The sequence below is a fragment of the Mus caroli genome, unplaced genomic scaffold, assembly GCF_978045245.1.
Source record: "Mus caroli unplaced genomic scaffold, Mus_caroli_1 scaffold_1, whole genome shotgun sequence".
NCBI lineage: Eukaryota > Metazoa > Chordata > Mammalia > Rodentia > Muridae > Mus > Mus caroli.
Genome location: NW_028227256.1, coordinates 93909953 through 93922631, shown reverse-complemented (window position 1 = coordinate 93922631; position 12679 = coordinate 93909953). Strand labels below are relative to the sequence as shown.

At 36.5% G+C, this 12679-nt stretch overlaps 1 protein-coding gene across 4 annotated transcripts in view; it reads right to left on the bottom strand.

The window, feature by feature from the left end:
• The window catches only part of LOC110297693 (solute carrier organic anion transporter family member 6C1-like), a 113519-nt gene extending 101396 nt beyond the window's left edge, over positions 1 to 12123 (bottom strand). For all 4 annotated transcript variants that reach the window (XM_021166614.2, XM_021166623.2, XM_021166641.2 and 1 more), the window contains exons 1-3: positions 11698 to 12123; positions 9843 to 10100; positions 4500 to 4688 (exon numbers count right to left, since the gene is read on the bottom strand). In XM_021166614.2, coding sequence (XP_021022273.1) covers positions 4500 to 4688; positions 9843 to 10100; positions 11698 to 11989 — 739 coding nt within the window. In that variant the 5' untranslated portion in view covers positions 11990 to 12123. The remainder of the gene's footprint in view (positions 1 to 4499; positions 4689 to 9842; positions 10101 to 11697) is intronic.
• Positions 12124 to 12679: the final 556 nt, after the last annotated feature.

Sequence of the window (12679 nt, the reverse complement as noted above, 5' to 3'; positions counted from 1 at the left end):
CTGGTATTTTGGAGAGAGTTGGTCTCCCAGGAGTATTGACAGAGGCTAAAGAATCAGAGGAGGAACAATCTCCATCCAGAGACAGCTAGAACATCTAACACCAGAGATTACCAGATGGTAAAAGGAAACATAAGAATCTTACTAACAGAAACCAAGACTACTGGGCATCATCAGAACCCAGTGTGCCTACCACAGCAAGTTCTAGATACCCCAACACACCCGAAAAGCAAGATTCAGATTTAAAATCATATCTCATGATGCTGGTAGAGGATTTTAAGAAGGGCATTATTAACTCACTTAAAGAAATACAGGAGAACACTGCTAAACAGGTAGAAGCCTTAAAGAGAAAGCACAAAAATCCCTCAAGGAATTACAGGAAAACACAACCAGACAGGTGATGGAATTGAACAAAACCATCCAAGATCAAAAAATGGAAGTAGGAACAATGAAGAAAATCCAAAGGGAGACAACTCTGGAGATAGAAACCCTAGGAAAGAAATCAGGAACCATAGATGTGAGCATCAGCAACAGAATACAAGAGATGGAAGAGAGAATCTCAGGTGCAGAAGATTTCATAGGGAACATGGACACAATAATCAAAGAAAATGGAAAAAGGCAAAAAGATACTAACCCAAAACATCCAGGGTACAATGAGAAGACCAAACCTACAGATAATAGGTATAGATGAGAATAAAGATTGTCAACTTAAAGGGCCAGTAAATATTTTGAAGAAAATTATAGAAGAAACTTCCCTAATCAAAAGAAAGAGATGCCTATGAACATAAAAGAAGCCTACTCCAAATAGACTGGACCAGAACAGAAATTCCTCCCAACACATAAAATCAGAACAACAAATGCACTAAATAAAGATAGAATATTAAAAGCAGTAATGGAATAAGGTCAAGTAACATATAAAGGCAGACCTATTAGAATTACACAAGATTTCTCACCAGAGTCTATGAAAGCCAGAGGATTCCGGACATATGTTATGCAGACCCTAAGAGAATACAAATGCCAGCCCAGACTACTATACCCAACAAAACTCTCAATTACCATAGATGGAGAAACCAAAGTATTCCATGAAAAAAACAAATTCACACAATATCTTTCCACAAATCCAGCCATTCAAAGGATAATAAAGGGAAAACACCAACACAAGGATGGAAATTATGCCCTAGAAAAAGCAAGAAAGTAATCAATCCTTCAACAAACCTAAAAAAAGACAGCTGCAAGAACTTTTTTTCCTTACTTTTTTCCTTACTTCATTACTTTTTTCCTTAATATCTCTTAATATCAATGGACTCAATTCCTCAATAAAAAGACATAGACTAACAGACTGGCTACATAAAGAGGGCCCAACTTTTTGCTGCTTACAGGAAACCAACCTCAGGAAAAAAGACAGACACTACCTCAGGGTAAAATGCTGGAAAACAATTTTCCAAGTAAATAGTCCGAAGAAATAAGCTGGAGTAGCCATTCTAATATCGACTAAAATCAAATTCCAACCTAAAGTTATCAAAAAAGACGAGGGGTACTTCATATTCATCAAAGATAAAATCTTCCAAGATGAACTCTTAATTCTGATTATTGATGCTCCAAATGCAATGGCAGCCACATTCATTAAAGAAACTATAGTAAAGCTCAAAGCACATATTGCACCTCACACAATAATAGTGGAAGACTTCAATACCCACCCCACTCTCACCAATTTTCCTGGAAACAAACTAAACAGAGACACATTGAAACTAACAGAAGTTATGTAAGAAATGGCTTTAACAGATATCTACAGAACATTTTATCCTAAAACAAAAGGATATACCTTCTTCTCAGCACCTCACGGCACATTCTCCAAAATTGACCATATAATTGATCTGAGAAGTTTAAGCCTGTGAGTTAAGATCCAAATTTATGTCTCTGGGTTTATCGTTATGGTGTTTTCAACCTATTTAATAAGAAATAACTGAGAGTGTGACATTTAATGTTATTTATCCACTTGTTGTTGAGACAAATCTTCTAATAGCCTCCCTTTCTTGGATTCAAAGAAGAAATTTAGTATTGATGGAGTTGCTCCAGTTGTGGCAAGACAGCCACTAGTCAAGAATTGCCACATTTCATCTATAGTCTTAATACTGTCCAGAAAAAAAGGACACAATTTACAGGCTAGGACAGCTTGGTTCTGCTGAGACAGAATAGGCTAGTCCTTGATTTCCTGTTTCTCTAGGTCTGTAAAATGATCCTGGGCCAGAAGGCTGAAGACAGATAGGTGCTCCAACTTACTTACTGGGGCTATATAGGTTGGCAGCTATCCCTACAATTTGTCTCAGTTCTGGAAGCTGTGTTAGGCTTCGTATATATTTTCAGTTAATGTTGATCATTCTCAGATTTCTGATGGGTTTGAAAAGCTACACATAGTCTCATAGCCAACCCAGGCTATTTCCTTTGAGAGAACAGATTTGAGAGGGTGGTTTTCAGGTGGCATACAATCTAAAGCCAAGACATAAGTCAAGATAGAATCATAAGTCTTTTAGTTTATGACAGGTGACAATGTTCTATCTTAATGACATAAATGAAGGACTGGGTGTTATCTTTATCTTATACTTTATAGATTACAAAATGGTAATAGTTATGCTCTATTTATATTTAAGAGAAAGGTATTGTTTTTTAGAACAGAAAGGGGGAAGTGTTGTGGATGGGCCTGCTGCTGTTCTTGTGAACCAAGCCCCTAATGAATAAAGGAGCCAATCACTGGGAGAGTAGGCGGGACTTCTAGATTGGACAGAGGAAGAGATTAAGCAGGAAAGAGTTAGGTCCTCTAACAGGGATAGGGTGAGGACAAGATGTCATTATGAGTGTCTTCTAGTTTCAATGGCAGATCCACCAGGATTTGCCACCAGAGGATTTAAATTTAATAAGGCTTACAAGTTAGGATTTTAGTTGTTGTGCTCAGCAATTGAGTAACTGTTGTGTCTGAACTAAGTTTGTGTTGTGTTTTCCTTAATGTGGCAGCTAGTCTGGGTTTAAGAGAGAAAGCACGGATTTGCCTGAAGTGAACCACAAAAGTTGTGGGGGTTTTGAAGCATAGGGCTGGCAGGGTAGCGAACTGCCAGTGGGAGACTAGTGAGCTGGGTAGAAAGATTTTGGAGCACTGAGTCCGAGTCTACACGAGATTAAAGCAGATTAGCCAGCATAAGTGTGAAAACATGGGACCTTTCTGTTTGATTTTGTTTTTGTTTTTTAATACTTCCCGCAACAATACCCAACAAAGGGAAGATACAACCCTTAGAGACCACTTCCAGCAGACAGGCAGGGCCCCCAGTTGAGGGATGGGGTTATCCATCCAAAAATTTTAACCCAGAAATGTTCCTATTCTAAGGAAAAACAGAGAAAGAAATGGAACAGAGACTGAAGGAAAGGCAATCCAGAGACTGACCCATTTAGGGATCCACCCATCTGCAGACACTAAAACCCCCACATTATTGCTGATATCAAGAAGCACTTGCTGATAGGAGCATGAAATGGCTGTTTTCTGAGAGGTTCTACTAGCAACTGACCAATATAGATGCAGATACTCACATATAACAGTTGAACTGAGCCCAGGGACCCCAATGGAAAAGCTAGGGGAAGGACTAAAACAACTGAAGGGGATTGCAACCACACTGGAAGAGCAATATCAACTAACTGGACCATTCATAGCTTCCAGTGATGAAACTACCAACCAAAGAGTATACATGAGGGAGCTAGGACTCCAGATACATATGAAGCAGAGGATGGCCTTATCTGACATCAATAGGAAGGTATGCAGACTTGATGCCCCAGCCTAGGGGTATGCTAAAGGGATGAGGTAGGAGGGTGTGAGAGGGTGGAGGAGCACCCTCATAGAGGCAAGGGGAGGGAGGAAAGGGGGGATGGAATGGGGAGTTTGGGGAGTGATAACCAGTAAGGGGATATCATTTGAAATGTAAACTAATACAATGATTGATTAAAAAAAGAAAAAGAATAATATCTAACAGATCTGTGAAAATAATTCTTCATTCTTGCCTACCAGGATCAAATTCTCTTACTGGTTTCCAGATAGATTATATGAGATTGAATAAATGCTTAGTTAATGCAGGACACAGTTTACTTAAGAAACTATAAAATGAAGAGATGATACTGTGTGCAGCTATCTCCTTCTCTCCCTCCATGCCCTTCTCTACCCTCTCCTAGACCCTTCATTTTTCTCCCCACTTTCTCAGGGAAAGAGAAACAAGAGACACAGAAAATTTTGCCACTTGAAACATTCCTATACTTTCTATTCCTGTAAAATTTTTTCAGTGACATTTAGATGATTTAACTAGTATTCCCACTCTCATAATTAGATGTGGTTTTTGAAGTTATGAAACCAAGTCATCACTCATTAGTACAGTGTCATCACCTGGCCAGCAGAACTTACCTATTAGTTAAACCATATAGAAATCTGATAATTACTTAAAATGGGCCATACATATTTTAAAACTTGCCTATATATAATCCAGATGACAATGTGGGGACGTGGTCAAAAATGAAAGTTAGGGCAAGCAGATAAATTGGCACCCCTGCTATTCCATGGAGACATTGCCCAAAGATGAAGAGAGAGATACTTATTGATTTGTGCGGTATTACATTTGACCCACAAACTTTAGTTTTTTTTCCTTCCTTGCATAAATCCTCTGAAAGATAAGAAATATATTTTACTGAATTGAGTTAACAATTAAATGTACAATTAATTTTCTTTTGCTACCAGGACCATGCTTTTCTTGTTAGATTGAGTATAGTCATACAATCAATTCCTCATTATGTTCTAAATAGAAATATCACATTAAAATAAAATGGGTGGTATACTGGAAGAGATATACAGATTATGAAATAATATAGTTATTTATATGCACAAGATTACATGTACACAAATATTCTTATTTTACACTCATAATACATATTTCACAATTTTCCAATACTTTGCACCCTGTTTTTCTGATGTTTTTCTCCTGAATAAGAGCACTTGCAATGCCCTAGATAGTTCACCATCTGAGTATAATTCCATGGCCCTTTCTTTAGCAATCTTCAGATTGCATATATACTACTCATAGAATTAAATAATTTCCTATTTTTAGACCCATGAGATTCTATGATATACTATTATGGTTTGTATATGGAATACCTCTCTAAAGTCTCATGTATCCAATAAGCCATTCCCTGTTGATACTATTTGGAGAGTTCCTACAAGTGTGTGTGAGAGAAGCACCTCCTGGTCTCTGAAAGGTATATCTACCTTATCCCAGCTCCTTCCTGCCTTCACCCTCCTTTGTTCCACAATGAAGTCAACAGATTTCCTTTGCATGCTCCCAGTGTTCTGCCTGGTCATGACTCAAACTAGCAACCCTGGAGGGAACACTCTGAAACCATGAAATAAAAACAAATATTCCCTACTGTTACATTTTTTTTTTCTGATCTTTTTGCACAGCAACAAGACATAAAGACAAAGTATTAAATGATAAAGATTTCCATAGGTATTCTGTGGTCAGCTACCCATTTTATTTTAAAATCATTTAGATCACAGGTCATTTCTTTATTTTCTTACTCACATGGTTATAGGGTTTGTGTATTTATATTTTTTAGTAGATTGACAGAACTAAGCACATAATAGTAATCCATAACTATTATGATGCTCTTGGGTATAATTTGACACATGCTTGTAAAATGTAGAAATTAATAAAGTGGAAGTACAAGGAATGTCATTGCGCGTAGTTTGTGAGAAGCAACACAGTGGAGAGTGGGAAGATGCACTAAAATTATGAGTTAACTCAGCACATAACTTCTTTGTTTTAAAATACATTCTGTATTTATTAAGACATTTTCATACATGTATGTAATAGCTTCCCATTGATGCCATACCTTTACTCTTTCTCTCTGCCTCAGATTCCCAGTGATAGCTTCCACTTTGCTACTTGATCCCTTTTCTACATTCATAGTCTTTTTTTTTTAATGGCTCAATGAGCTGTGTTCAAATTATTTACTGGAAGACAAGAGAAGAGCTATTTATAGGATTGTGGACCATGCTCACCTTGCCTGGGACTCAACTCTCTCTCTCTCTCTCTCTCTCTCTCTCTCTCTCTCTCTCTCTCTCTCTCTCTCTCTCTCAGACAAACACCTAGCTACATGTACATCTACAGGTGAGCTAATTTTCTCTCCATGATAGGTGTTCACAGATGCTATCTTGGATAACTACTGTGCAGAAAGTCAGATTCCATGAGTTCAAGACTACAATGGCATCTTCATGCCTAAGTTCAATGTTTCAGATAACTTCTCACTCCCTCTACCCCATCAAGTTCTTTCCCTCTTCTGCAATCTTCTGTGATCCTTGTGGAACCAATTTATTGCTGAGCCTATAGCAGTCACACTTTCTTAATTTTTATTCTTCTAGTCTTTCTGGATGATGTCTTTTAGTATGTGATCCAAATAATCCTTTAAAACTCCTTTTGGAGTGCTCCTCTTAACTATCACAGTGGCCCAGTATATGTTTCTTCTGTAATTATCATGAACACCTTAATATTTTCTCTTTTACAGCATGTAAACTTTCAGTAAAGTTACAACTGTAGACATATTATTATTTTCCCCGAAATCTCTAGCTATACTTTTGAGTTGATTTAAAACGTATGACATTCAAAGACAATTTGACTCCATGTTGAATAGACTCAAGAAAGACCTTCATGTTCGGTTCCTGACAGTCATAAAACACCTCCTGACTCTATTCATTTCTGTCTTGTTTTAGAAACTAAACTTACTAGACTACCTACTCTCAAGAATCATATTTCTCAGCTTTCTATTGGCTAATCTTTTTGAGTAATAATAACAAAAATTAATTCTCCATTAAGAAAATTGAATATTGTAAGTGACTTAACACCTAAGAAGCATACATAGAAATTTCCAAAAGAGAAACTATCAAGAAGTGGGATGTGTTCAATACTACAAATTCAGATTAAAGTTCTAATATAAAAACACATAAGGTTTAATTATAGCAAATAGCACGAGTCAGTTATGATAAGACTTGATAGAATTATTTTGTTATACTATTTTAGTTGAATGTCATGTTGAAGTTGGCCAAAGAAATGTATAGAAAATCCAGAAGTTTTCTTTCATACACTCTTATATGAAAACAAGATTTCAACAGGTGTTAAAAAGAGTGAGAAAGACTTGGAGCTGGAGAGGTCCTCAGTATTTCAGAGATCTGTGTGTTCTTCCAGAGAACCAGGATTCTGTTTCCAGCAGCTAAATGGCAGCTCAAACCCAACAGTACCTCCATTTCAAGGGAATCTGACAATCAGGCATCAGTATGCACATAGTGTGTGTGTGTGTGTGTGTGTGTGTGTGTGTGTGTGTAGAACACTCAAAATATTAAAATTTTTATCTCATATAACACCCCTCAGCCCTTAATTACAATTTAGTCATTATATATACAAAGCAGACATTAATTCAATAGTGATAAACTGTGAAAATTTACAGGATTGGAGGGAGGGAACAAAATGTGATGGTTTATGAAGGCAAGACATAGGAGGGGTTGGAAGGAGAAAGAGCAGACATGCAAAATTGAAAAATAAGACTTAGTCAAAATTTAAAATACAGAATGACTTAATTTGATTGTGTTTAATCACTAGTGAGATCTGACAGAGAAGGGGACCTTGCAGACAGGTGAAGGGGATGACCAATGGAAGGAAGGATGAAGTAGGTGAACACAGAATGATCACTAGAGGATAGCTGCTTCATTTTCACCTGAGGGAAGAATGGGAGAAAGCTGATATGCAAGCTTAGGCTAATGTAAAACTTCAATGTTAAGAAAGTAAACCAATTTTCCTACATGCTGATATTTTCCATCTAACATAGGACAATGTAGAAGTTTAATTAAAAAAAAAAACCCACAACCATCCCCAAACAAAACAAAACACCAAGAAACAAACAAATAAACACAACACAACACAAAACAAAACACAAAACAAAAAACTATCGTTTTTTTCAAAGGTTACAACAGATTGTTGACTATGATGACTTTCACATGAATAGATTCATTTGTGAAGAAACTTGCACTTCCAATTGGCAGCAGCAGATTCATCCTTCACAGGACTCAGCAGCCTCTTGGCATAGGGAAACTGGCAGGTGCATGATTCACTCCCAAGGTTTTCAAACAGGAGTTAAATGGACAATGGGATAGAATAGCTGAGCCCATTCACTAGAGGTCTGAAAGATTTTGACACATCATGTTGGCAGACAGAAAACAATCTGCAAATGAAGGGAAGTAGCAACTAGGAGACTAAGGAAAGCTGATTTTCAATATCCACTGGTCCTAATGATAGAAAAGAAGTTTGCCTTCATTCTGAGTAAGTACGAACTGATGGTGGGTATCATCAAAAACCTGAGCTCAGTATACCTGCTAAGAAAGATGTGTGCATGGTCACTTTATATATAGTACTAGAAAGCAAAGATGACAATGTAGAAATTCAGGAGAAAATTTGTGATGAATTGTTCAAGATATTGTGAACTATGATGTCTACATGTTTGTTGAGTCACACATATTCTACATGAGTGTTGATCAGGAAACTGTCACCATTGTAAATAAGAGATGCAAGCAATGAACAGATAATAAATAGAAAATAGAAAGCTATGGACTGTAGCAAAGAGTACATAGACATTATCAAACATAGACATTATCCAGCCAAAGAACACAAACAACTACACTTCAAGAGGACTATTCTAGCCTCTGGTGTCATTGGCTTACACACACACACACACACACTGAAAAATGAACCTAGTAACTAATCATGAAAGCACAAAAAGGGAAGAGCAGAAAAGAAAATTAGAATTTTTAATATTGATCATGACAAGTTCCTGAGGAGCTTATCATTTCTGACCAGAATGCTGCAAAGAGAACAAAGTAAGGAAATGCTTTTCATTATCTTCTTTTCATTAGTCATCTTATCATTGAAGAAAATATCAGGTCTAAAGATATCAATGACATTTTAGAAACATTTGTAATATAGACATCTTATATTTTTATGCATTACATTGTACGCAAGTATTTTTATATTGAAATAGTTGTGCTTCATATTAGGTACTTTTAAAATTAATATTATGTAAACTAAAGATCATAAACTTCAAAAACATTAATATACATATACACGTGTGTGAATACATATCTCTTGTTCATCATTTCTTGTTAAAACCCAACTTAATATGCCAATAAAAGTCTATACATGATAGGGAATGACCTGAGACAATAATGTTAGAAGTATATGCCAAGGACATTTCAAGTAGATCTTATTTCCTAGGGATAGGGAAAATTGTGCAATCAACACTGAACAATGATACAATGCCGCTATCTTTGAAGATTCAAATGATAGTCAAAGAGTAGCATACAGCTGTTGGAAAGCAATACCTTTCTAGTCACCCCTACATTCTATGTAGGCTTATTCCTGTAATTGAACTTCTATGGGTCTGTGCTATGAATAAAACAAACAGCATAATTAAAATATCTGGTACGAAATAAAATGACTTTCCAGAGTTCTCTATAGATTTGTAATATCCTTAAAACTGTATAAAAGAAATAACTTTATAAATTATCCCACAATGTTTCTGCTTAGACTCATCTCCTTCCAAGAGAAAACTCAGAGTACTATAAATATTATTAGCATATTACATAATACAGAAATATAGATATTATTAAAAACATACAGAAGAAAGGATACATAGATATACATCATAAACTATTTTAAATTTCTTGAACCTGAGAGTTAAATAAATATTGATAATGAAAGTATGTTAGAAAAAAATCTCACCTTCTACTATGCTCAGTTTTATAATTTCATAATGAAAGAACAGAACAGCAAAAGTTATTGCTGAAAGTCCTGTAACAATGCTTGCAGTTGCCACCCATTTTGCCCTATTCCCTCTACCTCCAAAGTGTGCTACAAACATTGATACCAAGAAAGCGGCAAAATAATCACTAAAATCCATTAGGAATGTCTCTGAATTTGATGCAGAAAATTGAGACACAAGTATTTTTAAACTCAGATCAACAAGAGCATACAGCATACCTAGAAAGACAAAAGAAAGACAAAAGTCAATATATTACATTTTAAAAGACAAAACAGACCACAATTATAATAATTAAAAGAAAATTATATTGACACTGTTTAAATTTCATAGTACTATCAAAGAGTAGAACCTATAAATAAAAATAAATTTGTTAACTTTCATGAAATATTATTATATGAATATGAGAAGCTATTTCATGTACCTCTATTAGTAGTCTCTTAGAGATAAATTATTTTCGAATCATCTCATTACTATATTAGATATATCATGTTCCAATTTTGAAGAATTAATAGATAATGTAACAGATGTTTACCTATTTTTTAATATGAAATTATAAAGACATTTGAAATCCAGCTTGGATTTCAAAGTACAACCTTTTTCCAGATCTAAGATTCTGTGCTCAAAGTTCAACATTTCTGAGCATTTTCAATTTTAAAATAAAAAAGTATATGTTCAAATAAATCATTCTAAAGAGCATGGAATAAATAAATGTAGCATTATATTTGTACAATCACCATCCAGCGTGTAAAAAATGAAAACAATCATACAGGGGAAAAAATGATGTGATCTAAGGAATAGTCGCAAAACAATTCCATTTCTTGGAGTGAAAACAGAAAGTAGTTTCAAATTAAAACTTACACTGCATCTGCAAAGTGGCAGGGTCACATGTCATTGCTGAAGCCACCATAGAGCTGCTGTGGCCCAATGACCTCAAAGGCTCCTTGGATTGCAGGGATGCAGGAATCCACACTGCTCTTCCTAAAGCTCCCAAAGCTCTGAGAACCAACTGATCCCTGCTGGTCTAAGGCCCCAGGGCGCACACAGGACCTCAGTGCTGCTGAAACATTCGTGATTGATGCTGATAGAGTATCTATTCCCTACTTTACCAACAAGAACCTCAATCACTCAGTGTTGTTCCTGCTGCCAAAATCACCACTCAAATCAGAAAACCACAGAAGATTCTGCGTATACATTTCATACCTACTGCCCCCAGCCTCTCACTGACAATGGTTAAGTGTGAGAGCCAGCAGGAAGCTAGAGAGCAAATGTAGTCTCCAAGTTAATAAAAATTATTAGTAAAAATATATAATAAGATAATAGGATGAAGAGGAAGAGAAAGGATAAGACACATGGGAATAAAAACACTCATGTGTTTCTTCCTGCGATCTGAACCACTTGAAGTCTCACCACCCCTCAATTCAAAGATGAGGAATCAAACTGCATGCAGAAACCTGGTTTTTCAAGTGTATTTCAAACTTGTGAGTAGAAGTCGTCATGATGGCGACGCTATTTTCAATTATATCTTAATCTCTGGAGCATTCAACCTCAACGTAACTTGATCATTAAATAACATGCACTACTAACTCAACACCAACTTCCCATTTGTTCTCAAGCTATAACCCACAGTATGGAATGCACCCTACCAAACAGGGAGCCAAAGACTGAAAGCAATGGAAGTGCATTGGGTAAAGAGATTTTCATTCAGGTTTGGAAAACGAATCAGAAGTCATCCACATGCTACTTCCCACAGTGTGTCAGTCTCATGTCTACTTCAGTGACTCTTCTCCCCTGAACCACCCTGCTCCTCCCACTTACCATGAGACAAGGTCAACATAAAGTACAGAGTCAGGAAGCACTCAATGGTGTTGAAACGCTGTAAACAAGGGTAAACTAGAGGGCCCAAACCAAATGGCCCCTCCGAGGAATCATTGTCTGTTGGATCTGGCTTTGTCTTATCTGAGATATCTGCAAACTTCTTCTTGGCAGCTGGAATTGTTATCAGGTACGCTCCTATTTTCCTGTATTCTGTAGTTTTCTGGTGTTCATCCCTGTCTACCACCTGAGCCTGCTTCACTGCATCTTTTTGTTTTTTCTTGTCCTGGGCCATGGCTTATCGAAAGCAGCTCCGAGGATACTGTCGGTGTGTTTTGAGCACCCGTGTACTCCCTGAGCCGAGGTGAGTAATGTTCTCACTGCCACTGGAACTCTACAGGGAACGTTATTTCCAGCACAGGGAGCCAACGTCCCTACAGACCTCTTGAGTGACGCTGCGGAAGTTCTAAGCCTGAATTCCATCTTCTTTGTGTCACAGAGAAGGAAGAAGAAGAAGGGAAGGAGGAAGAAAGGAAAGAGGAGAGAGGAGGTGAATATGATCAAACAATGATGAACAAAATGTCAAATAAATAATAAAATTATTTGTAAAACAAACAGGGAAAAATAAAAGTGTAAGCAAAGAACTAAGGAATCTTTATCTCCAGGCTTTCTTCCGTCTGTTTTTTGTTAAACTCTGAATCTCATTTCTGATAGGGTTATTTGGTTCTCTCGAGTCCAACTTCTTGAGTTCTTTGTATATTTTGGATATTAGCCCTCTCTCTAATAGAGTTTTGGTAAAGATATTTTGTTTTTACAGCTGGATAATGTCACTTGATAGAAATTAAAGTTCTATAGTAATTAGTTAGCAAGTAAATATCAGGAAATATGAGACTATTTATCCCTATCCACTGTGGTGGAAGAACTAGAAGAACAACCAAAAATCAGAATGAAAGGTATCAAGCAATGGACTTGAATGAAAAGCTTT